The sequence below is a fragment of the Pelobates fuscus genome, chromosome 5, assembly GCF_036172605.1.
Source record: "Pelobates fuscus isolate aPelFus1 chromosome 5, aPelFus1.pri, whole genome shotgun sequence".
NCBI classification, from domain to species: Eukaryota; Metazoa; Chordata; class Amphibia; order Anura; family Pelobatidae; genus Pelobates; species Pelobates fuscus.
Window position 1 is genome coordinate 69,112,137 of NC_086321.1, and position 26,905 is coordinate 69,139,041.

General features: G+C 42.1%; 1 protein-coding gene across 1 annotated transcript in view; it reads right to left on the reverse strand.

The window, feature by feature from the left end:
* AMACR (alpha-methylacyl-CoA racemase) overlaps positions 1 to 26,905 on the reverse strand; it is a 69,922-nt gene that overhangs the window by 12,073 nt on the left and 30,944 nt on the right. Inside the window, exon 5 of the mRNA XM_063453965.1 lies at positions 7,578 to 7,764. Within this exon, the coding sequence (XP_063310035.1) occupies positions 7,578 to 7,764 (187 nt within the window). The remainder of the gene's footprint in view (positions 1 to 7,577; positions 7,765 to 26,905) is intronic.

Here is a 26,905-nt window from a genome sequence, read left to right on the forward strand (position 1 = left end):
GTGAACGGGACATATACGAAGACTGGGTCAGCATACACCATCTGACCTAAAGCATCAAGATAGGCTGACCCAGGATTCAAACGAAGAGGCATTTGGTAATGTTTAGGTTTTTGGGTACCGGTCAGTTGTCAGGTTAGTATAGGGCTTCGTGGAGGGGCGTCGGTTAGAGGTTCCGGTCGGGGGGTAGTAAGACGTGCGGATAGGGAAGCTTTATCATGGGGAAGGCCAGTGAATAAAATATTCCGAGCCGGGCTAGAGGAAGCCTGACCCGAATCTTGAAATGGCGCCAAATCGGAATAGATGGACTTAACGGGGGCTGGTGTCGGAAGGGGAGGTTTAGTATGTCAGGGGGTGGATTCTGAACTGGAGGAGGAAGCAGATGGGGACAACGGGCGAGTGGGTGTAGAACTTCCTGTACTACAGGGAAATAAGGGGGCGGCATAGGGATCTCGGACTCAGGGGGCGTGTCCAAAATGGGCTTAACCGTGGTCCTAGTGGACAAACAAGTCCTGGCCACCATGAGGCGACATTGCTCCTCGTGGCATATCCGGATCCATCTTGGCGAGTCGTTTACGGCCTGCCTCCAACAATCAATGTATGGAAACTGTCCGTAAAGTTCAGGCCTACCTGATACAGCCACGTGTACACGCTGTACCAGATTTGGATCTAAACTGCCACGTGGCGGCCATGCCGCAACCAAAGTAGGCCACTCCCTAGTGCACAAAGTGACCAAACGTACAGAAGACATTTTAACCCCAAAATCACATTTTGTAAATCCCTTTTTAAAATTCTTCACCATACAACCTAAGGGATCCAAAATCGTCGACTCCGACGCGCCCATACTTATCAATGGAGCGTCGTTGACAACGAATGCTATACACACACTCTATTCAACAGTCACACCCATTTCTTCCGGCAACAGCACCACGTGGTACAGTTACCAAGTGAAACGTACACAATAACACAATGAACACTAAGGGAATTCCCGTGCACACACAGCTGTTACACCAGTCACTAAGTAATCGATATTATGCCCTTTGGCGAAACTATACAGTCACCCACGCTATAATTCTCTATATATGAATTACCCGTCTATAACACACCCCAGTAACATCGTCTTTTACAAACAGCAGTTACAGTACGGTTAGCATAGGTCAAAGTACAATTTAAGGTCACAATACAATTATTAGTGGTTATGGTGTTAGACATGCAATAGACGACAATGATTAGTACTTATATACAGTGTCAGTAAATATACAAGGTTATGGTACCGTGCACTATAATACAGCAACACACTATTAACACTCTCGCTAGACGGCTGAGCTCGCGCTATCTAACAAGATATACACGTTACTAACAATCTTTAACACATATGCAATCCCAACTAAACTATTGGCCAGTACCTTGATGGACTACCTAAAACTATCTACATCCGTTTTGGTTAGCCACACTGCCCAAGCACCACATATAGCGAACTAGAGGGCGGAATTTACAACAGAACCCTTTTAGTCTTTCTACTCTATCAATAGTCTAGTGGGTTCCAAATTTACACGCCTTCCCACTTAGCCAAGATAGGTTGAGAGCTAGAGGACCGAATTTACACAGACGCCGCTTAGTCTCCCGGTCCCTCCGACCTAGCGAACAAATTGTACACCCTAGAACGCTAGTCTAGACAAGTCGGTATTTACAGATGAAAATGAAGGAAAGGGACCTCAGTTAAGAAGAAGGATAAATGAGTAATTTATTACACGTGAGTTTACAGAGGAAGAGGTTCTATTTCAACTGTCAAAAGTAAAGACAAATAAGTCAATGGGACCTGATGAGCTATTAAAAGAGCTTAGTGGTGTACTAGTAAAACCATCAACAGATTTATTTAACCAATCATTGATAACAGGAGTAGTCCCAGAAGATTGGAAGTTAGCGAATGTTGTGCCCATTCACAAGAAAGGTAATAGGGAGGAGTCGGGCAGCTATAGGCCAGTAAGCCTTACTTCAGTAGTGGGGAAAGTGATGGAAACCATGTTAAAGGATAGGATTGTTGAACATCTAAAAACACATGGATTTCAAGACCAGAGACAACATGGGTTTACTTCAGGGAGATCATGCCAAACTAATCTTATTGATTTTTTTTATTGGGTAACTAAAATTATAGATCAGGGTGGTGCAGTAGACATTGCTTACCTAGATTTCAGTAAGGCTTTTGACACTGTTGCACATAGAAGGCTTATCAATAAACTACAATCTTTGAGTTTGGATTCCAATATTGTTGAATGGGTAAGGCAGTGGCTGAGTGACAGGCAACAGAGGGTTGTAGTCAATGGAGTATATTCGAAGCTTGGGCTTGTCACCAGTGGGGTACCTCAGGGATCTGTACTTGGACCCATTCTCTTTAATATTTTTATTAGTGATATTGCAGAAGGTCTTGATGGTAAGGTGTGTCTTTTTGCGGATGATACTAAGATATGTAACAGGGTTGATGTTCCAGGAGGGATAAGCCAAATGGAAAATGATTTAGGTAAACTAGAAAAATGGTCAGAGTTGTGGCAACTGACATTTAATGTGGATAAGTGCAAGATAATGCATCTTGGACGTAAAAACCCAAGGGTAGAGTACAAAATATTTGATAGAGTCCTAACCTCAACATCTGAGGAAAGGGATTTAGGGGTGATTATTTCTGATGACTTAAAGGTAGGCAGACAATGTACTAGAGCAGCAGGAAATGCTAGCAGAATGCTTGGTTGTATAGGGAGAGGTATTAGCAGTAGAAAGAGGGAAGTGCTCATGCCATTGTACAGAACACTGGTGAGACCTCACTTGGAGTACTGTACACAGTACTGGAGACCCTATCTTCAGAAGGATATTGATACCTTAGAGAGAGTTCAAAGAAGGGCTACTAAACTGGTTCATGGATTGCAGGATAAAACTTACCAGGAAAGGTTAAAGGATCTTAACATGTATAGCTTGGAGGAAAGACGAGACAGGGGGGATATGATAGAAACATTTAAATACATAAAGGGAATCAACACAGTAAAGGAGGAGACTATATTTAAAAGAAGAAAAACTACCACAACAAGAGGACATAGTCTTAAATTAGAGGGACAAAGGTTTAAAAATAATATCAGGAAGTATTACTTTACTGAGAGGGTAGTGGATGCATGGAATAGCCTTCCAGCTGAAGTGGTAGAGGTTAACACAGTAAAGGAGTTTAAGCATGCGTGGGATAGGCATAAGGCTATCCTAACTATAAGATAAGGCCAGGGACTAATGAAAGTATTTAGAAAATTGGGCAGACTAGATGGGCCGAATGGTTCTTATCTGCCGTCACATTCTATGTTTCTATGTTAAGACACCGGTGTCCGGCTAGGACTATTTACACGGAACCCCGCCTGACTCCAAACCAAATCAAACGGTCTTACTAAAGAGCGTTCGATTGAGCGGTGCGCCTTCGCTCCTTCCCTCCGACAGAGGGGGCAGATTCCATACACAGATTTAACCCCTTATGGGCCTACCGCACAATCGGTATACCCCTAGTGGGTCCGCTGTCTAAAACAGCGGTCATCTTACCTCCTCGTTCCTGAACCTGAGTTCACACTCATCGACGGGGACACCCCAGCACTTACTACGAAGGGAGGTCCACGCAGAAGTTCAGGGGTGCAGCCGTAGAGAACGTGGGCAAAGATAGACCGTCTCACGCCTCTGCTTCTCAGCTACCGTTGAACGATGAGCTTCCCGGCCAATGCACCAAATGATACCGGAGAAACTGACGGAAGCCAAGCACAGAGAGATGGACACAGGTTTCTTCAGGAAGGAAGAGATTCTTTATTCGGATCACTGATCGGGACTCAGAGGGACTAATGTCACCAAAATACAACAAGTTCTGAGCCCCGGACAATAGTGCAGGCTCCCTATATAGGCACATAACTCCTCCCATATTAAGCTCCACCCGCACATTCTCTTAACCAATCAATACAAATAAGAATTAACTTCCTGTTTGACCGCATGGCCTGTCCAGCACAATGGAGGAGGGGAATACTACATCCTGTATTCTCGCACATGCTCCGTACACTACTGATCGTATCTTGCCACGTGCAACCAACTGATCGATACGTCAGCATATGCACGTACACATGCCACGTGGTAATCTCGGCCTACTAAATTTATTTTTACCGAGATTCCACCACAATATTGCTGCCAAGCCAACATAAAGCAAAAACTGTAGCCTGGTTAAAACCAAGACCTTTGAAAGCAGTTTTGCCACTCAAAATATGTGCACCAATGTTTTTTGAAACAGCATTACTTTCATCATCAAGAAAACTGTATGTATTCTAAAAGCCTATAAAAGGAATACTGTATGTGCTATATCCACTATAGATAATAAGATGTGTGCCTTCCTCAAATTTTCTTCTAAAAATAATCATATTTTTTTTGGACCGTGTACCGTCCCAGAGTACATGTAACTGTTGAACATGGAGGAGGTGGGGAGAGCTGAGAGGGAGCACAGGGAGGGAGGACATTATCATCTCATTACAGCAGTGTGTGATGACTACAGACTTCATATTGAGCAGTCCGGAACAGAGTTCTGTGACGCCTAAATCACTTGTGCTAGGGGTGTAAATAGACCCCAGCATAAATGTGCATATTTTTCGGTATGTGCTGTGTTTCAAGTAGAAACACTGAACATACAGACTCCTACCACCATGATTACTTTTAAAAGCAGAAGTGTTGAAGGTTGTTAGCGTAACCCTTTAATATGAGCAATGCCACATGAAGTACTTAAAGGGACACTATAGTCACCAAAACAACTTTAGCTTTATGTAGCAGTTATAGTGTATAGATCATTCCCAGCGGTGTATGTGTGCACAACAGTGTATTTGTGTGTGTGTGAGTATATATATATCATCTTGATAAAGACCTGTTTGGTCGAAACGTTGATCCATATTGGCAACATTCTAATACATTTTTTTTCTTTGGAAGTCCATTGAGTTCCCTCATCTTTATTACATTTTACATATTCAGCGCAGAGTAGCACCTTGGTGTAAGTTTTTTGTTTATTTTTGAGGATTGAGTGCCAGACTTACTGTTGTTTATAAATATATATATATATATTCACATACATACATACATACATACACGCAGCGTGTGTGTTTGTGCTTTAGGGTGCACACCCTTATGCAATAGGCTGTGCATGCCTATGGCAGGGAGGTGTGACTAGGGCTGAATAAACAAAGTGATTAAACTCCTAAATGGCAGAGAATTGAGCAGTGATACTAAAGTGGCATGATCTATACAACAAAACTGATTCATTAAGCTAAAGTTGTTTTGGTGACTATAGAGTCCCTTTAAGCACTCAGCCTAAACACCCACATTATAGATAAATTAATGAAAAGCTCCAAGAGCTAATCACAAAGTAAGAGTATTCAAGTAAGAACTGGAGGTAAATTCAAAGTGAAATTAAACATTTCAGATCTAAATAGGTGAACTAGAAAAACATTCTGCTACTAAATTTGAAATTCACTTTAAATACTCAGTTTAGTAAATAAGAGTGTCAGAGAGTAACCAACAGGTGTAATTGACTAATTTCACTCTACAACAAGCCAAGTGTCCAATAAAATGAGTTTAGTAAGAACATGAGCAGTCTATTAAAATACAGCAAGCAAGATTCTGCAGAAAGATTTTCTAGTTAAAGGGACACTATTGTCACCAGAACAACTACAGCTTTGTTGAATTTGTTCTGGTGAGTAGAATCATCACCTTCAGGCTTTTTGCTGTAAGCACTGTCTTTTCAGAGAAAATGCAGTCTTTACATTACAGCCTAGTGATAACGTCACTGGCCACTTCTCAGATGGCTGTTTGAGATCTTTCCTGGGTCCTGGCTGCCTAAAATGCATCCAAGCATTCAGTGTCACCACGCTCTGCATGCAGACACTGAACTTTCCTCATAAAGATTCATTGATTCAATTAATCTCTATGAGGAGATGCTGATTGGCCAGGGTTGTGTTTGAACTGTGCAGGCTCTGCCCCTGATCTGCCTCTATGTCAGTCTCAGCCAATCCTATGGGGAAGCACTGTGATTGGATCAGGCCACCACTTCTGAAGATGTCAGCAGACAGCTTGTTATTTCTAGGCAAACAGCATGCAGAGCTACAGCTTCAGGCTTGAATACAAGTAAGATTTTGCTATATTTAGGGAGGCATGAGGGGCCAAGGGTGGCTAGATGGTGGGTTTAACACTATAGGGTCAGGGATACATGTTTGTGTTCCTGGCCCTATAGTGTTCCTTTAAAGTTTGTTTTCTATCCCATGGTGTAACAGGTGGAAGCCATTTCCTCACAGTTTACTTTTATTAAAACGTATTAGTATTCTGTCTGACTATTAAGCAACATTAATACTGTGCATATTAATAGAAGGAATTAAATATATTGCACAGAACATGGAAAATTAAATCCAATTTACCATATGAAATTCAGAGCAAGGAAAACAGCATAGATTTTAAATAATTTTTTACCTGTAAGCATCTATTTTTCTAGTATTGAGTTTCAAGTTAATGCACTTTAACATTCACAGGGCTTAACATTTTCCAGCACTGAGCTACTTACATAACATATTGTGCAAGAACATTATCTAGAAGAAAGAGAGGTAATGTAATATTATCTATCCTCCTGTGTGGAACCCCGCCCCCCCCCACTCCCCCGCCCCAAAAAAAATCTTTTAATGAGTGGATTTTTTTTCATTATAATTTTTAAATAAAAAAAAAAAATGGTTTCATTCATTTATATATGTGTGAGTCCAGGCAAACTCCTTGTTTTTGCACCCCTCCCCGTCACAGGTGCCTCATTCAAGGGCTCTATTTAGCCTTACCCTGCAGATAGTCCCACTAAGGAAGAATTCCCCAAGTAAGTGGATTAATCTCATAAGAGCAAGCATTAGGCTGCTAGGATAGGACCTTCCAAGAATTGAGTACATTAACATTGTGTCAGGCTTATGCAATATATGATGATATACTGTAGTGAAAACCCCCATTATTTTTTTGCCTAGGTGAGGTGTTTTTAAATAAAACTATTACATTCTATGAGACTTGAAATCACTGTTTGGTAAATGAGCGAGTGCGCTGGATTGTGTACTTTGTATAAATTGGCACAAGCAGCACCCTATAATGTATGCATGTTCAAGTGAATGCAGCCCTAGCCATCTTTGGTTTCATTTATTGTATATATATATATATATATATATATATATATATATTTTTTTTTTTTTTAATAAAATTAAAGGTAAATAAATAAAAATGTGAAAAGCAAAACCTAACTTGGATAACTTCAGCTGCAGACTTTTAACAGTCTCTACATAACAATAAAAATAAATAAACCTATCCTCATATGCCACAATGGACACTAATCTAAAGGACAGTAATCTCTAAATAGCAGTATAAGAAATAGTTTCTCCTGTGGCCAATTTGTGAGTTGAGCACCTAACAGAGGCTTTGAATGCTTCCATACTGTATAGGATTGTGTGGTCACAAACCAAGGACCCGTATGTGATATCTATACTGACTGAAATCTAAATTAGATTATTAAAACTTACCCTTCAACAGTTCCTTGTAGAATTGTGGTTCAAGAGCACCTACTGCCATATACTTTCCATCCAAGGTTTTGTATGTGCAATAAAAAGGAGCTCCACCATCGAGTAGATTCTCTCCCCTTGATCTACTCCACAGACCCAGTTTTTGAGATTTCCATACAAAAGAACCAAGATAAGCTGCTCCTTCAACCTACAGATAAAAATAAACAAATATTGTGGATCACATTAACGCAGAACTGAAATGGGCTGCATTAAAATATAACTTTTATGAAATACTATAAGATATTAAAAGAAAACTTCCAGCAACATGACCACTATAGCATGCTGTAGTCCACCCATGTAACCATTTTAGAATGGCGTCCATCGAGCACCATTCTCGATTGGTTTCTATGAAGATTAGTCTACAATTAGAACTTTGCATCTGTATTGCTCTTCATAAACACAGAGCAATGGGAATGAATAGATACATAGTTAATATCCAAGCAAACATATCAACAAAGTTAAGGAACAAAAAAATCAATATGCACTTTGCTGTATTTATGAGGTTACACATTTATCTTGATACTCTGTCGGATCTCTCTGGAGACCTTCACTTGAAGTAGTTATTGTGCCATGTTATATCTTTAAAGGGAAACTACAGGGGGGGAAAGGCCCTCTATTAATTTAATTATTCATAGAATACATTAAAAAGAATGCTATTTAATTATTTTGATTCCAAAGTAAGAATTATTTTCCCTGCATAATAAAGGTTTACAAGATATAAGTAATATTTGTGTGCGGAGTAATGATAGAACGTATAATAAAAAGTATGTAGTTTGATAAGAACAAAAGTCGGTTGAGGTGTGCCGAAACCAACCAGAGGTTAGACCTGCAAAAAAGAGGGCCCACCTGGTATATTAATATGAATAATAAAGGGTGAGGAGGGAGGGGAACTTCTGAAACGGCGATGACAGGTAAGCAGGAGTTACTGGGGCTAAAATAACCCCTCCCAGAATTTCAGGCATATGCCTTCCACTTTGCTCTTCTCGCCCCACCACTTGCCCACTCGATCCTGTCCCATCTCACCTTATTAGATCTCTCTCCACTTGTCTCGTGCCTTCTTTAACACACATCTTCAACTGCTCTCTCTCTTCTGGCATTGTCCCTGCTGACCTTAAACATGCCACTGTAGTACCTATACTAAAAAAAAACATCCCTCGACCCATCCACCCCCTCGAACTATTGTCCCATATCCCTGCTCCCTTTTTCCCTTAAAGCTTCTGGAAAGACTTATCTTTACCCGTGTGTCTCACTTCCTCAATTCCAACTCCCTCCTTGACCCCCTTCAATCTGGCTTCCGCCCTCTCCACTCTACTGAGACTGCGCTTATCAAAGTTACTAACGACCTAATCGCAGCTAAATCCAAAGGCCACTACTCCATACTAATTCTTCTTTACCTCTCAGTGGCCTTTGACACCATTGATCATGCTCTCCTTCTTCAAACTCTTCAATCGCTTGGTCTCTGTGACTCTGTCCTCTCATGGTTTTCCTCTTGTCTCTCCCAACGCTCATTCAGTGTCTCTTTTTCTAATGATACCTCCTCCCCTCGTCCTGTCTTGGTTGGAGTCCCCCAAGGCTCTGTCCTTGGTCCCCTTCTATTTTCTCTTTATACTGTCTCTCTTGGCAAACTTATCACCTCTTTTGGATTCCACTACCACCTGTACGCTGATGACACCCAGATATATCTCTCCTCCCCAGACCTCTCCCCTGCCGTCCTGCAACGTGTCACTGCTTGCCTTTCTTCCATCTCTGACTGGATGTCCTCCCGCTTTCTGAAACTCAATCTCTCTAAATCTGAGCTCATTGTCTTTCCTCCTCCTATTACTGATCCTCCTCTTTCACTCTCCCTTCAAGTTTGTGGTACCCACATCAGTCCATCCTTGCAAGCGCGCTGTCTTGGTGTCATACTTGATTCTGGCCTCACCTTTGAGCTTCACATCCAGCATGTTGCCAAATCCTGTAGATTCCATCTTAAAAACATAGCCCGCATCTGCCCCTTTCTTGCACCAGATACTACCAAGGAGCTTGTCCATGCTCTAGTAATTTCCCGCATGGATTATTGTAACCTTCGCCTGATTGGTCTTCCCAAAAGCCGTACTGCACCCCTACAGTCCGTAATGAACGCTGCTGCCAGATTGATTTTCCCCTCTAGTCGTTTCTCTCACACCTCACCCCTCTGCCAGTCCTTACATTGGCTTCCTGTATGCTATAGGAGTCAATTCAAGGTACTAATTCACACCTATAAAGCACTGAACAACTCTAGCCCCTCTTATATCTCCTCACAGATCCATAGGTATGTCCCTTCTCGGTCTCTCCGTTCTGCCCGTGACCACCTCCTGTCCGTTGTCCGCACCCGTACGACCAACTCACGCTTGCAGGACTTCTCATGGGCGGCTCCCTTCCTATGGAATAGCCTGCCTACCGCCATCAGACTCTCCCCTAGTCTTGCATCTTTTAAGAAGTACCTTAAAACCCATCTCTTTAGGAAAGCTTATGGCCTCCAAGACTAACCACTACCTCAAATACCTGTCTCTTGCTCTCTCCTAAAGGGCAGCCCACCTTATTTGACTGCAAATTCCTGTCCTAATGTGTTTTACACCCCACCTCCTATAGAATGTAAGCTCGATTGAGCAGGGTCCTCTTCAACCTATTGTTCCCGTAAATTTATTTGTAATTGTCCTATTTATAGTTAAATCCCCTCTCATAATATTGTAAAGCACTACGGAATCTGTTGGCGCTATATAAATGGCAATAATAATAATAATAATAATAATAATAATAATAATAATAATAATAATGTATGGGGTAAACAAAAAGAAAAATGAGTGTCCTAACTAATAAAGTATAACTTTTAATATTAATATTAGAAACTAGTGAAAATAAATGGATGGGAATAAAATATCCAGTTACTAAAGTGTATACATACTAATATTCATAGGTATGGTGATAAACCAATGTCTATATAATATCTAATTGATAACTTGTCGATCAGAGAATATATAGAGCTGAAATAGATCCTATTAGAGGATGTTACAGACCATTGTCTAGTAATAACTGCACTAAATCATTGTATAGTCAGCAATGGTTCAAGATTGGCCTAAAGATACAATAATGTGTATGCAAGAACATAAACCAAAAATATAATAATTGATAATGATAGTGTACAGTATAATATTCTAGGACCTAATAGATATGTTGGTAGAAAAAAAGAAAAAGATAAACCAAGGTATATACAAGGCAATGAAGTAAATTTGTAACTCAAAAACATGTACAGGTTTAAAGTCTTAAACATAAATGGTGCAGGGATAATGACTAGTACTAGATACCAATATATACAGTCATTGGGAGGTTCTGTTCAAATGTTTTCAGAAACCTTCTCCCAGTAAAGTGTGCAAAACTAAGTTTTGCAATCCACAGGGGCCAAATCAAATAGCACTTATTGTGCAAATGATACAGAAATAGTCTCAATGTTATAATGTAACCCGTCTGTGATCGAACACAATATAACAATTCTGTAACGGCTGGAAGAAAACAAGGGTAAATACTGGCTTCCCTAATAGAACCGTAACACAAATGAGCTGTCTGGGATGGTGTGTGTTTAGCGATGTATGTCAACCAGCGCGCTTAATGTTAGATTATCAACTATAATACGTATTGCTTAAGGAAGCACAGTAATACAACCTCTGTGGATAAAGAGAAACAGTCATTGCTGTGGGAACAATAGGAGGGCTATCCGTTCTGAGCTAGTGACAAAAGCTCAAACAATGGCTAAAAGTGTTTAAGTAGCCCAAATTCCTATAGAAAGCAAAAACGGTAAACCATACTCGGGATCCGAGACTAATATAAATCAATTCTAAATAGAAAGTCAAATGAATATGAGTCTAAAGTCTCTGGGTCACCAAGAAAGTCAAATGAATATGAGTCTAAAGTCTCTGGGTCACCAAGTATTGAGTATATGAGTCTAAAGTCTCTGGGTCACCAAGAAAGTCAAATGAATATGAGTCTAAAGTCTCTGGGTCACAAAAGATATCCTAATACTACTGGGAAGGTAGGAGAAGTAATGTGTTGGAATACACAGACCTCCTTATGCAACACACCCACTATTAGGATATCTGGAATGGATTCTTGCGTGATCATGGGTACCTGGAGGGGTCGACCGTCTATGACTTCAACGGCTAATGGCATGTTTCTTAACTTAGAAGGTAGAGAGTTAGCTTTAGCAAAATCCTGGTCAATGAAGTTCTCAGCTGCACCAGAATCTATTAATGCCAAGGTATTAACCCTCTTATTGTCCCAAGCTAAGACAAAGTGAGCTAGACGTCGGTGCTCCTTATGAGCATTAGTAGAGGACACAAAATCACCCCTTGTGGACTTAGGTGTGAGAGTTTTCCGACTTATTAAGGCAATTAAGGTGAAGATGACCCCTTTGTCCACAAAAAAGACACAGGCCTTCCCTTCTTCTGTATTGTCTCTCTGCTTCACTTATTCTAGTCATCCCTACTTGCATTGGTTCTGGTAAGTATTACTTTACTGAGAGGGTAGTGGATGCATGGAATAGCCTTCCAGCTGAAGTGGTAGAGGTTAACACAGTAAAGGAGTTTAAGCATGCGTAGCATAGGCATAAGGCTATCCTAACTATACGATAAGGCCAGGGACTAATGAAAGTATTTAGAAAATTATCTGCCGTCACATTCTATGTTTCTATGGTAAAGCAAGTGTCATAGAGTTAGGATTATTCAATACAGGTGCCATACAAATAGAATTTCTTCTAGGTCTATCTCTAGTATTCTGTCTGTATCTCAGGCGTTCGTCTATGAGTGATATATATTATAATTTTATCAAGGTTCTCTGGAATGTCTCTAGTAGCTATAACATCAGGGAGACCGTTAAGAAACACATCAACAAATGCCTGATTGTTCCAAGCGATTTCGATGCTAGAGACCGAAATTCTAGAGCATAATCTACCAAGGTTTTGGTTCCTTGCTTAAGTCTGAGCAGATACCTGGCTGCATTGGCCTTTCTACCTGGATGGACAAAAGTATGTCTAAATGCTTCGATAAAAGCACCGTAATTATACACCAGAGGGTTGTTATTCTCCCATAAGGGATAAGCCCATGCCAAAGCTCTAGGTACTAAAAGCGTGATAAAAAAATCCTACCTTGGCTCTATCAGTAGGATAGGATCGTGTCTGGAGCTCAAAGTGGATGCTTATTTGGTTTAAAAAACCCTGACAAGCTTCTGGTGCTTCACCATAGCATGGGACGAGGCCCCTACAATATCTACCTCCAGTCCCCCATATTGAGGAGTCACGGAGGGAGCACAGTTTTCATTTGGTACAGGATTAGACCTGTTAATTAAGGTTCATAAAGCACTAGCTATCTGGTCCATAAAGCAGGGCTTGACAAATTTGTTTGGAATCTAGGAGCCAGCTAAAAAAGTTAGGAGCCAGGTTTTTGTTTTTTAAAGGGGCATATAGTCACCAGAACCACTACAGCCTAATGTAGTGGTTCTGGTGCCTATAGCCTGTCCCTGTAGCTTTTTCAATATAAACGCTGCATTTTCAGAGAAACGGCGGTGTTTACATCGGTACCTACTAAGACCTCTAGTGGCTGTCACTCAGACGGCCACAAGAGAGTCCTGTGTCAGTGCTCTGCATGGACGTGCTGAATGTTACCCATACAGAACATGCGCGATATCCTCCCAATGCTTTTCTATGGGAAAGCATTGGCTTAGCCGAGATCAAAAAGATTGATGAACTCGGCAATGGAGGCAGGACAAGCCACGGCAAAACCTGCACATCGTGAGGAGAAAAGGGTGAGTAAAAACACCAATTGGGATCACAGGTACCTAAACAGACACACTCTCTGACTGGGACACACACACTCTCTCTGACTGGGGCATACACACACACCGACACGGGCATACACACACACCGACACAGGCATACACACACACCGACACAGGCATACACACACACCGACACAAGCATACACACACAACGACACAAGCATACACACACAACGACACAAGCATACACACACACTGACTGGCGCACACACACTGACTGGCGCACACAAACTGACAGAGGCATACACACACATAGACTGACAGGGGCATGCACACACACACTGACAGGGGCATACACACATACACTGACAGGGGCATACACACACACACACACACACACACTGACAGGGACACACACACACTGACAAGGGCATAGGCATACACACACACACACACTGACAGGGGCATAGGCATACACACACACACACACACACACACACTGGCAGAGGCATAGGCATACACACACACTGGCAGAGGCAAAGGCACACACACACACACACTGTCAGAGGCATAGGCACACACACACACATTGACATACACACATACACTTTCTCAAACACAAATTTACATTTTTTTTTTAAAGCACTTTGCCTCCCTACCTTTAGGGAGTGCTAAGTGTACATTCCCTTGGGTCCAGTGGGGCTGCTCTCTCTCCCTGTGTGAGAGGGAGCAGTAATCTACCATGCAGTTCCTCTCTGCTCCCTGTGATGCCGGGGCCGGAATGGCATCATATTCCGCCTCCCAGCATCATTAAACAGCTTGAGGGAGCAGAGAGGAGCCGCTGGAATATCACTGCTCCCTCGCACGCTGGGCCAGCCGACTGCCTGGATGCTAACTTAGCCGGCCGCCTCCACAAAGCGCAGGGCGGCCGGCTGCAACGCTCACTCAGCCGGCCGCCTCCATGAAGCTCAGGGCGGCCGGCTACATGCTCCCGCGGGTGGACAGCCGGCTCCATTATTTGCTTATTTAGATAAAAAGTTGACAAATCCCAGGCCCTGCCATACAGTGATCCATTTCTTGGAAACGGTTGTCGTATGGGCCTACCTGAGTATTTACCGGCAGATCCATAAGGCCCTGTTGTCATGTCAGGAACGTTCGGGGATCCTACACGTAGACGCAGCAAATACTAGTAATGTATACCGGACCTTAGGATGGCCAGACTAACACTTCACACACAAAGAATAGTCAAATAGAGAGCTGAGGTCAGGGATACCAGAATTTAGGATCAACGATAATGCAATAGCCGAGGTCAAAGGAACAAAGTCAGAATATAAGAATACCAATACTGAATACGCGGTCTTTGGTCAAACAAGAACCACAACAGGGCAATGAGTCTCTCCCTAGTTTATCTTTAAATACCGGGACCTGGTTACTGGAAGCTGCTGTGGCTGTCCCAATGCGGAATGAATGACCTGAGAAGGAGGTTGGATTGAGGCCTAATCTGAGTAATAGTGTGTGTATGTATAGCATGAACTGTTTAGTGGTTTCCCTTGTAGAGATAACAGTGGGTAATCAGGGTTTTTTATGATCTGATTTTTAACTAAATTGTCCAATGCTAGTACTGGACATGTGCAATTCGTTTCGGGCCAAATTTAAGTTCAGACGAATTTCGGCAATTCGGACATTCAGATGCTTCCGAATGTCCGAATTGCCCAAGTGCCGAATTTCGGAAGTGCCGAACCAAAGTGCTGAAGTTCGGAAGTGCTTCGGATTTCTGAAAAGTTGCAAAACAGGAGAGGGAGGGAAAATTAAGGGAATGATGACAGGAATCTAACCCCAACCCTACCCCTAACCTAACCCTTAGGATTAGGGGTGGGGTAGGTTAGGGGTGGGGTAGGTTAGGGGTAGGGTTAGGGCTGGGGTTAGGTGTAGTGGTAGGGTTAGGGTTGGGATTAGGGGTAGGGGTAGGGTTAGGCTTAGGGAATTGCTGAAGTCCTGAAGTGCCGAATTCCCGAATTTAGGAAGTGCTGAATCGAAGTGTCGAATTTCCGATTGCCGAACCGAAGTGCGATCCGAACCAAATTTTTTTCCAATGCACATGCCTAGTGCTTGACACAATTTTGAGAAAGTAGGATAATATATAATTTCTACAGGGGGGCCTGTCTGTTTACTTTTGTTAAGAATTTTCTGCTTAACGCATGACTTACAGTTGGATGTTTTTTTTTCTACAGAAAATTTTTTGGGTCTCAGGAAAGCTAAATATGCTGCTGACTTAATTACCAAATTTGTGGGGTCGTTGAAAGGTGTAGCGGTACTTACCTTATCCGGGGGCCGGACGCGGTCCTCTCTTCAAGCCGCGCGCGGTCCTGCGGCTGCACGAGCCGCGCGCGGCTCGTCCGACTGTTCAGACAGGAAGGCGGGCAGTGACCGCGAGAAGCGGTCACGTGTCCCGCCTGCAGCTAAGAGCGCGCCGCGAATCTCGGGCGCGCTCTTAAAGAGACAGTGGGAGCCTAAATTGCAAAAAGGCTCCCATTGGCTCCTGTCATGCCAATCACCCCATACACTTACCTGTTGGGGGAGTGGAAGTGACAGGAGCCAATCACATTAGTTTGAAGGCTACTTATACTTACCCTTTTCCCTTAGTTCCTTGCCCTATCGTGGTTTCTGCTACAGTTCCCTTTAGTGCTTGTTGTGTTCAGTTGTGTTTCTCCGTATTTGACCTTGGCTTTGTATTCTGACTTCGTTTTCGCTTTATCCTATTCTGTACTGTTTGCCGGCTTGCTGATTCCTGTGTACCAGTCCCCGGCTAGTTTTCGTTTACGCTGTCTCTTTGTGCCCTTGACCTCGGATCGTTCCTGACTCTGTCTTATCCTATTACGTCGAGTCCGGCCACTCTAAGGTCCGGTAGACGCATCTCTCCTCTGTACTGTCTTCTGTTAGGCTGGATCCTGCGTGTAGGGGTATATACTCGTTACATTACGATAGGGCCATGGACCCCGCAGATTTAGCTCAACAGATGGCGACCCATGAGGCTAGATTTGTAGAGCAGGATCACCGTATGGATCAAATAGCTCAGGCTCTCCAGACGCTCTTAACTAGAACCATTCCAGCAACCGCACCTAACCCTCCTGCACCCCTGCTTCCTGAAGTATCGACTATGCCTAACGCTACAGCACATTTAACGCCTCCTCCTAGGTACGGAGGGGATTCTAAGACATGCAGAGGGTTCATTAACCAAATAGAGTTTCATTTTGAAATGTATCCACGTTCATTTCCCACAGAGAGGTCTAAAGTTGGATTCTTTATGCACCAACTTACCGACAAAGCACTTGAATGGGCAAACCCTATTTGGGAGGCTAATGGACCTATGGTGCATAACTTTCACAGTTTCCTAACAGCTTTTCGCAGAACTTTTGATACTATGAAAAGGTCTAAGAATGCCGCTAGAGCATTAATGAGGGTTAAACAGGGTTCTAGGTCTGTGGCTGATTACGCTATACAGTTTCGTACCCTTGCCTCACAGGTCGATTGGACCAATAATGGGTTAACTACGGCCTTCATGGAAGGTTTATCAGACTCTATATTGGATGAGGTAGCAGCTAAGGAGCTTCCTATTGCCTTAGAGGACCTTATTGACTACCTCATCGATATAGATAATAGGATTCGTGACAGGCTCTATACTAAGAACAGGAATAGACGTTTTGTTACACCTATTCAACCCAGAGTTAATATACCGGAGAGTGTTAAAGTACCTGAAGAGGAACCTATGCAATTAGGGGTTGCCAAACTCTCAGATACTGAGAAATTACATAGGAGAAGGGAGGGACTCTGCCTATATTGTGGTAAGAGAGACCATATGGTAAAGGAGTGTCCTCTGCTCCCGGAAAACTCTCGCACCTAAGACCTTATAGGGGACTGGCCTTGGGTGTGATTTCTAAGTCTCCTACATTGCCTCCTAACCGATTGCTTCTCCCTGTTTCTTTACATATGGGAGAGAGTTGTATAGTTGAAAACATAGACGCCCTGGTTGATTCTGGGGCAGCCGAGAACTTTATAGACTCTGGTTTTGTAAAGAGAAACAATATTCCCATCAGAGAGAAGGAGATACCCTTGGCCGTTGAGGCCATAGATGGTAGACCATTGATATCTCCTGTTGTTATTCACGAGACTGCACCGCTACACATGTACACAGGGGTTCTACACTATGAAACCATTCGGTTCCAGGTCATCACCTCTCCCTCTTCACAGTTGGTGTTAGGGTATCCATGGTTACGTGCCCACAATCCCATTTTTGACTGGGAGACAGGGCAGATAAAATCATGGAGTGAAGCCTGCCATGAGTCATGTACTATTGAAGTCACGCCTGTGAATTCTATTAACGTTCCTACTGTTCCTCCTTTATCTACGACAATACCCTCTCAGTATTTAACTTTAAAGACTGTCTTTGATAAAAGAGAAGCTGACAAATTACCGCCTCACAGACCCTACGATTGTGCTATTGATTTGTTGCCTGGTACTATACCTCCTAAGGGCAGGGTGTACCCCCTATCGGTTCAAGAAAACCGTGTCATGGAGGAATACATTAAAGAGTCATTAGACAAGGGATTTATTAGAAGATCCTCTTCTCCGGCTGGAGCGGGGTTCTTCTTTGTATCAAAGAAAGAAGGTGATTTAAGACCTTGCATTGATTATAGAGGTCTTAACAAGATCACCATCAAAAATGCTTACCCTATACCTCTAATAACAGAATTGTTTGACAGGCTCAAACATGCTACGGTATTCACCAAATTAGATCTTAGGGGAGCATACAATTTGATACGTATTAAAAAGGACCACGAATGGAAGACAGCCTTTAACACTCGGTCAGGTCATTATGAGTATACCGTCATGCCATTTGGGCTTTGCAATGCCCCAGCAGTGTTCCAAGAATTTATTAATGATGTCTTAAGGGACTTTATTCATTCATTTGTTATTGTGTACTTGGATGACATTTTAATATATTCTACAGACATTCACACTCATCACAGACATGTTACGACAGTTCTGAAGACCCTTCTTGCTAATGGTCTTTATTGCAAATTAGAAAAATGTCTATTCGACCAGTCCGAGGTCCAGTTTCTAGGGTATTTGATTTCCGCCGAGGGTTTTCGGATGGATCCCCAGAAGCTCGCTGCAGTCATAGAATGGCCTCTGCCGCAAGGTCTGAAAGCCATCCAGCGTTTTCTGGGTTTCTCTAATTATTATAGACGTTTTATCAAAGGTTTTTCGTCTATAGTAGCGCCTATTACTCGTATGACTAAAAAGGATGGCAATACACGTGTCTGGTCTACTGAGGCACTTCAGGCTTTTGACTTTCTTAAAACTACGTTCGCCTCTGCCCCTATTTTACAGCATCCTGTCCCCTCATTGCCATATATACTTGAGGTTGATGCTTCCGATATAGGGGTAGGTGCTGTCTTATCCCAAAGAGAGTCTCCTGACAAGCCATTGCATCCTTGTGGCTTCTTTTCTAAACAAATGTCCAAGGCAGAGAGGAATTATGATGTGGGTAATCGCGAACTCCTTGCTATCATTTTAGCACTCAAAGAATGGAGACATTTGCTAGAAGGAACTAAGGATCCTATTCTCATATTTACAGATCATAAGAACCTATCCTACCTTAGCGAAGCTAAAAGATTGTCTTCACGGCAGGCTAGGTGGTCACTGTTCTTGTCTCATTTTAATTATATAATCACCTATAGGCCAGGTGACCGGAACACCAAAGCGGACGCTCTGTCCAGACAATTCGAGACTATTGACAAACAGGAGATTGATGTCACTCCTGTCATTCCCCCAGACAGGATAATAGCAACTACTATATTGTCTATTTCCTCGTCCCTCTTGCAGGCCATACAAGCGAAACAAGGCATGGCACCCAGCGAGAGGCCTAATGATAAATTGTTCGTTGACATTCCCGAGAGACGGGATATTCTGTCACTTTATCACGATACTAAGACTGCTGGACATCCTGGTATTTCCAAAACAGTGTCAGCCGTTTCTCGGTATTTCTGGTGGGATACCTTACGTAAGGATGTTACTGACTATATAAGTGCTTGTACTACTTGTGCATGTATGAAAACTTCTCGTAGAGTTCCTTGTGGGCTGTTGCACCCGTTGCCCGTTCCCGAGAGACCTTGGTCTAATCTATCAATGGATTTTATTGTTGAATTACCCCCTTCGAATGGTAACACAGTCATCCTAATGATAGTAGATCGGTTTTCCAAAATGGCTCACTTTGTGTCTCTTCGCAAGTTGCCCACTTCCAAGGAATTGGCTCTTATCTTCGCTAGAGAAGTGTTTCGATTACATGGTATTCCCTTATCTATTGTATCCGATAGGGGTAGCCAATTTGTTTCCAGGTTCTGGAAAGCCTTTTGTTCGGAGATGGGTATTTCCCTCTCATTTTCTTCCGCTTACCATCCCCAGTCTAATGGAGCTGCTGAACGTGCCAACCAGTCTCTTGAGCAGTACCTCCGTTGTTTTGTGTCTCACCATCAGGACAATTGGTCTGACCTGCTTCCTTGGGCTGAATTTGCTCGGAATAATGCCACTCATGATTCTTCCGGCAAAAGCCCTTTTTACGTTGTCTATGGCCAGCATCCCGTTGTTCTTCCGGCTGCATTCTCCTCACAGGGCATGCCAGTTCTGGATGAGCATTTGGCTGGTTTGCGTAATACTTGGGAGCAGGTTCAGCGTTCTTTGGTGGACTCTGCTGCCCGCCAGAAGGCTCAGGCTGACAAGCATCGCAGAGCGGCTCCTTCCTATGTTGTGGGGGACAGGGTTTTGCTTTCCACACGGAATATTCGCCTCCGGGTGCCTTCTATGAAATTGGCTCCCCGCTTCATTGGTCCTTATCGCATTATACATAAGGTTAATCCCGTTTCTTATGCCTTGGGTCTGCCTAAGAATCTGCGTATACCCAATGTATTTCACACCTCTTTGTTGAAGCCTTACGTACGCAACCGCTATACCCGGCATACTCCCCCTCCCCCTCCTGTCTCTGTGGAGGGTCATGAGGAGTTCGAAGTATCTGCTGTTATTGACTCTCGTTTTCTCAGGGGTCGGCTTCAGTACTTGGTACATTGGAAGGGTTATGGGCCTGAGGAGCGCAGTTGGATTTCTGCGGATGCTGTTCATGCTCCCCGCCTTGTACGTTCTTTCCATTCGCGTTTTCCTGCCAGGCCTGGTCCTGCCCGCCCGGAGGGCGTGTCCTCAGGGGGGGGTACTGTAGCGGTACTTACCTTATCCGGGGGCCGGACGCGGTCCTCTCTTCAAGCCGCGCGCGGTCCTGCGGCTGCACGAGCCGCGCGCGGCTCGTCCGACTGTTCAGACAGGAAGGCGGGCAGTGACCGCGAGAAGCGGTCACGTGTCCCGCCTGCAGCTAAGAGCGCGCCGCGAATCTCGGGCGCGCTCTTAAAGAGACAGTGGGAGCCTAAATTGCAAAAAGGCTCCCATTGGCTCCTGTCATGCCAATCACCCCATACACTTACCTGTTGGGGGAGTGGAAGTGACAGGAGCCAATCACATTAGTTTGAAGGCTACTTATACTTACCCTTTTCCCTTAGTTCCTTGCCCTATCGTGGTTTCTGCTACAGTTCCCTTTAGTGCTTGTTGTGTTCAGTTGTGTTTCTCCGTATTTGACCTTGGCTTTGTATTCTGACTTCGTTTTCGCTTTATCCTATTCTGTACTGTTTGCCGGCTTGCTGATTCCTGTGTACCAGTCCCCGGCTAGTTTTCGTTTACGCTGTCTCTTTGTGCCCTTGACCTCGGATCGTTCCTGACTCTGTCTTATCCTATTACGTCGAGTCCGGCCACTCTAAGGTCCGGTAGACGCATCTCTCCTCTGTACTGTCTTCTGTTAGGCTGGATCCTGCGTGTAGGGGTATATACTCGTTACAAAAGGTCTTTTATCTATTAATTCAGAGATTTTCCTAAAGATGTTACTGTCTATGGGGAGTCTTTTTATGGGTTTTTGAATTTTTAGTCTCTGAATACCTTTCAGTACGCTTTTAACTGGATTTGAAGATAAGCTTGGAGTTTTGTTTGGGTATAGAGTTAACATGTAATGCTGTATGTCTGGTATATAGTGTAATGGTATTGTATGCTAGTCTCAGAGAGATGTGGCAAAAGGTTGTAAATGCAACCATGGTTTCTACAGAAAAAACATTTATTACATTAAAGTCACACACAAACGTTTTAAACACACCACAGGCTCTAGAGCAGGGGTAGTCAACCTGGACACTACTGCCCACTAGTGGGCGGTTTGAGATTTTATGTGGGCGGTGGTGGGTTCTACAGAAAATGCCAAGGCCAGCAGTGGATATCCTTTAATCTCCCTTGCCGGCCCATGCAGAGCCAGCCTTGCTCTAAGCCCTATCGGGCTGGTGAGGAGATCAAAGATCTCCCTCACCGGCTCGCTGGCACTTAGATCCAGCAGAGAGAGGGAATGGCCTGGGAGGCTCTGAGTTCCTCCCGCGAGCAGGCTGTACGGAGCGTTGCCATGAAATGTTCTGATACAGTGGTGTGCTCGCAGGAGGACAGGAGAGTCGGCCTGCAGACGGAGGAGCTGCAGGCTAAAGTGATCATGCCACCAGGGCTTGCAGCATTATGTCCTCCACTCCCTGGTAAAAGGTAAGAAGGGAGGGGGAGACACACACTGCAGCCTCACACAAACAGGGCACCCCTCACACACACACTGTCCCTTACACAAACACTACACCCTTCACACATAAGAAAAAGTATAATAGAAAATAGAAAAAAAAATCATTATTTTAAGTACATATTTAAAAAAAAAAAAAAGTTCCACTTGTGCTATAAAATTAGCTTCTGCAGCACTGGTGGGCGGTAAGAAAATCTTACCGTGAACAAAGATACAAAAGTGGGCAGTAGGTATTAAAAGGTTGACTACCCCCTGCTCTAAAGTAAGCTTTTTTAGAATTAATAGACAAACCAGCCTGTGCAAGTGACCTACTATGTTTTAACAACAGATTTAAAGCATAATTAAGTCTTTGAATTGTGGACTAGTACGAAATTACGCCATGCAGATCCCAGAGTGATTGATGAATTGGTAGTAGTTTAAAAGCATTTGAGATGTCTGTTTTGCTTAACCAAGTTGCCTTGCCGAAGTTAATGATAGCTTGTATGGCATTGTCTATTTTTGCGTATTGTAGAGAGGAATCCTCTGAAGGTATTAATGCATTTAACCCCTTAAGGACACATGACATTTGTGACATGTCATGATTCCCTTTTATTCCAGAAGTTTGGTCCTTAAGGGGTTAAACTAGGGGTAGTGGAAGAGTGAGGGGCTGAAAAATAGAAAATAAGTCTCTTTTTGTTATTACATTTTCCTGTAGCTATACCTAGAGAGTTAGTTCTCTAATAGGTGAATGGTGATGTAGTGAAGAGCCCTATCATAAAAGCATTTTAATCTCTTTACTGAGGAGTTCCTGTACACTAGTTGCATCTATGAGTGCGGATTGTAGGTTAGGGCATTCTAGAATACCTGTGGGGAGTGCAACAAAGCCAGTGTAAGTGGCGGGACTTTAAGGAACCCTCCAAATGCTATGACCAGTACAGCCCACTTTAATAGTTATGGTGTTAGGATAGCCCTGGTATTCCCCCAGAGCAGCTTCCAGTATCCACAGAGGAGGCAATGTTTACCCAGAGGAACCCAAGTAAGTTGTCAAACCATTTTAACCGTACTGACAAGTTACATTGGCAAAGTGCCAGGGAAATCATGGCACCACAGCCACTACAGGAGACTGTAGTGGTTATGGTGCTTTAAATGATCCTTTAATGGACTGGGGTATTTCTTCAACCTTTTTACTATATATCATAAATTTAAAAATAAAACATTATAAAAAAAATAGATTAATTTTAACAGCTATAAAAGTAAACTCAATAAGGAAGTTTACTGATGGCTATCCTTGGCGCTACAGATAATTCTGGATTTGCTTCAATGCTTTCCTAGGGGGATTTCACTGACGCTGGATATTCTTATGCATAGCGTGAGTACGTCCAACATGCAACCTCAAGACAGTTAGCAAGCAGGAAGTTCCTCTAGTGGCTGTATGATTGACAGCCACTAGAGGCAGCCTTAGTCCTGCAATGTAATTATTGCAGTTTTTCAAAAATTGCACTGATTTACATAGCAGAACTAAGTGGGATATGGACACTGCACCTAGACCTCTTCAATGAGATGAAGTGGTTTAGGAGACTATAATGCTCCTTTAATGCATATGTGTTATTTGTGATAACGCACTGCCAAGAGGTGGGTGAGGGTTGGAGCAGAGAAAGACATGATTTTATCATTGACCTTTTAGAAAACAACTAAGCCAGAACAAACCTCATCACACATGTAACTAGAGAAAAATGCTCAAACATATTTTACTGAACAAAATAATAAACGCAACACTTTTTTTCCTCCCATTTTTCATGAGCTGAACTCAAAGATCAAATACTTTTTCTATGTACACAAAAGGCCTATTTCTCTCAAATTTGGTGACTCGCATGTCCCTTTAAAAAAAACTAGAGATGCTATTTTCTTATAAATTCATAAATAATTTTAGATCTAGCAAATAATAAAATAATACAGCTCAGACAAGGCACAGCCAGGGCAAACATTGCAAATGAGGAGGAGAAATAAAAACATTGTTTCATTTCTCATCTTCTCTGTATGCTTTCTTTATGCTGACTGCCAGGACGGAGCTGATAATGATTGACAGGAAGCTAAGATGGAGGCACCCACTTACAGGATAAAAAGTTGTGGATTTTTAAATAAATTTTTTTGGTTTTCACACCTCGCAAATAGGTACTTTTCAAAATAGAGGGATAAGTAAAAATAATATTTAAAAAAGGGAAGTGACAGATTGCCTCTAAGTTGAGTTACTATTAACATGATAAATGGAGTTATCATATAAATACGGCTCTCTAAGCATCATAATCACTTCAGCTAATCATAGTAGGTATGGTGCTCTGATTTGTTTGGTACCATCCCATCCTCCCATTTTATGTCAAACCATTTTAGAGCAATTTGAGAAAAAAAACAAGGGACTCCTCAGCATCTATTTGACAATTTTTCCCTGTGTCCTGGTACCCTATGTGTATGCATCCTGTTTAAGCCTCCTCTCAAATTGAGCACAGTGAGATGCAATGACGGTCTGTGTGCCAGGAAATTACACACAATCTTCCTGACACTATTCCACTTTGATACAACATCCCGACACACAAATATGTATTTCAGGGAGGTGGCTTCATTAGCTACTGCCCTCCCTTTCCACCCCCCACAAACACAGACACACGGCTACCAAACATGTATGAACACCTTAACACAGAGATACACGCACAGGATATTGTAAATGATTTGCGGGTGTCAGAGAGCCGCATCAAAAATACAGGAGACTACAGGTATGGCAGATATTGCAGGTGACATCTCAGCATGTTTACTCGTTCATTAACCCCTTGAGGACGCTAGACGGTTCAGGACCGTCATCGGCCTTTTTCCCATTTAGGACCGACGACGGTCCTAAATTTAACATGTACTTACCCGATCGCCGTCGTTCCCCCGGCGGCGATCGGCGGTGCTCCCGTTGTGGGGAGACTGCCTGCAGCCCAGACAGTCTCCCCATGGCGGATTAGGACCCCTGTGGCCATGTGATCGCCCAACAAGGCGACCACATGGTCACAATAGGTGTCCATGTGTCTGCCTGCAGGGGGACTGTCTGTGCTGACAGGCAGTCTCCCTGCAAGTGTAAAATCCTAAAAATAAAATAAAGTTAATGTTAATAAAAAAAAATTATTATTATATATGTGTATATATATATATATGATATATAGACATATATTATACCTATATAATATATGTCTATATATCATATATATAATGTCATGCTAAGTGTATTTTTATATTAATATGTACATATATTAATATAAAAATACACTTATAATTAAATTACACACGTATATATATAATATATATAATAACTATATATATTGTATATATATATATTATAAAATACAAATAATAAGTAATTTAAATTAAATTAAACATGTAAAAATAATAATACAAATTTAAAAAAAATTATATATCTATACGAAATGTTATTCTAACTGTATTTTGATATTAATATATATATATATTTATATCAAAATACACTTAGAATGAAATTGTATATATATCTATGTATATATAAATAAATAAAAAGAATACAAACTATTCATATGTCCATATTCAAAATTACATAAATAATTATATAAATATACACGTAGACTTCAAATATATAAATATGTATATATATTTAAATTCTACGTGCGTATTTATGTAATATTTTTACATAATTAAGTTATTTTATTGATTGCAATTTAAGGGACCTGCCTGCCAACCCAGGCCGAAAGTCCAGAGAATTTAATTTGCTAGCACTGTATTTTACCCTGTAACGTTCTACGACACCCTAAAACCTGTACATGGGGGGTACTGTTTTACTCGGGAGACTTTGCTGAACACAAATATTAGTGATTCAAAACAGTAAAACATATCACAGCGATGATATGGTCAGTGAAAGTGACTTTGTTTGCATTTTTCACACACAAACAGCACGTTTACTGATGATATAATTGTTGTGATACATTTTCCAGTTTTGAAACACTAATATTTGTGTTCAGCAAAGTCTCCTGAGTAGAACAGGACCCCCCATGTACAGGTTTTATAGCGTTTTTGAAAGTTACAGGGTCAAATATATGGGTCAAATATTTTTACATTGAAAATGGCCAGGTTGGTTACGTTGCCTTTGAGAGCGTATGGTAGCCCAGGAATGAGAATTACCCCCATGATGGCATACCATTTGCGAAAGAAGACAACCCAAGGTATTGCAAATGGGGTATGTCCAGTCTTTTTTAGTAGCCACTTAGTCACAAACACTGGCCAAAATTAGCGTTCAATTTAGTTTTGTACTTTTTTCACACACAAACAAATATGAACGCTAACTGTGGCCAGTGTTTGCGACTAAGTGGCTACTAAAAAAGTCTGGACATACCCCATATTGAATACCCTGGGTTGTCTACTTTAAAAAAACTATGTACATCTGGGGTGTTATTCAGCGATTTATGACAGATAATAGTGTTACAATGTCACTATTGATACATTTTAAAAATGTATGTTTTGAAACCGCAATATCCTACTTGTACTTATAGCCCTATAACATGCAAAAAAATAGCAAAAAGCATGTAAACACTGGGTATTTTTAAACTCAGGACAAAATTTTGAATCTATTTAGCAGTTTTTTTCATTCGCTTTTGTAGATGAGTAAAAGATTTTTCACATAAAAGTAAAAAAACATGTATTTTTTTCAATTTTTCATCATATTTTTTCATTTTTTAAAAATTAAATTACATGAGATTATATAAATAATGGTATGTAAAGAAAGTCCCTTTTGTCCTGAAAAAAACCAATATATAATTTGTATGGGAAC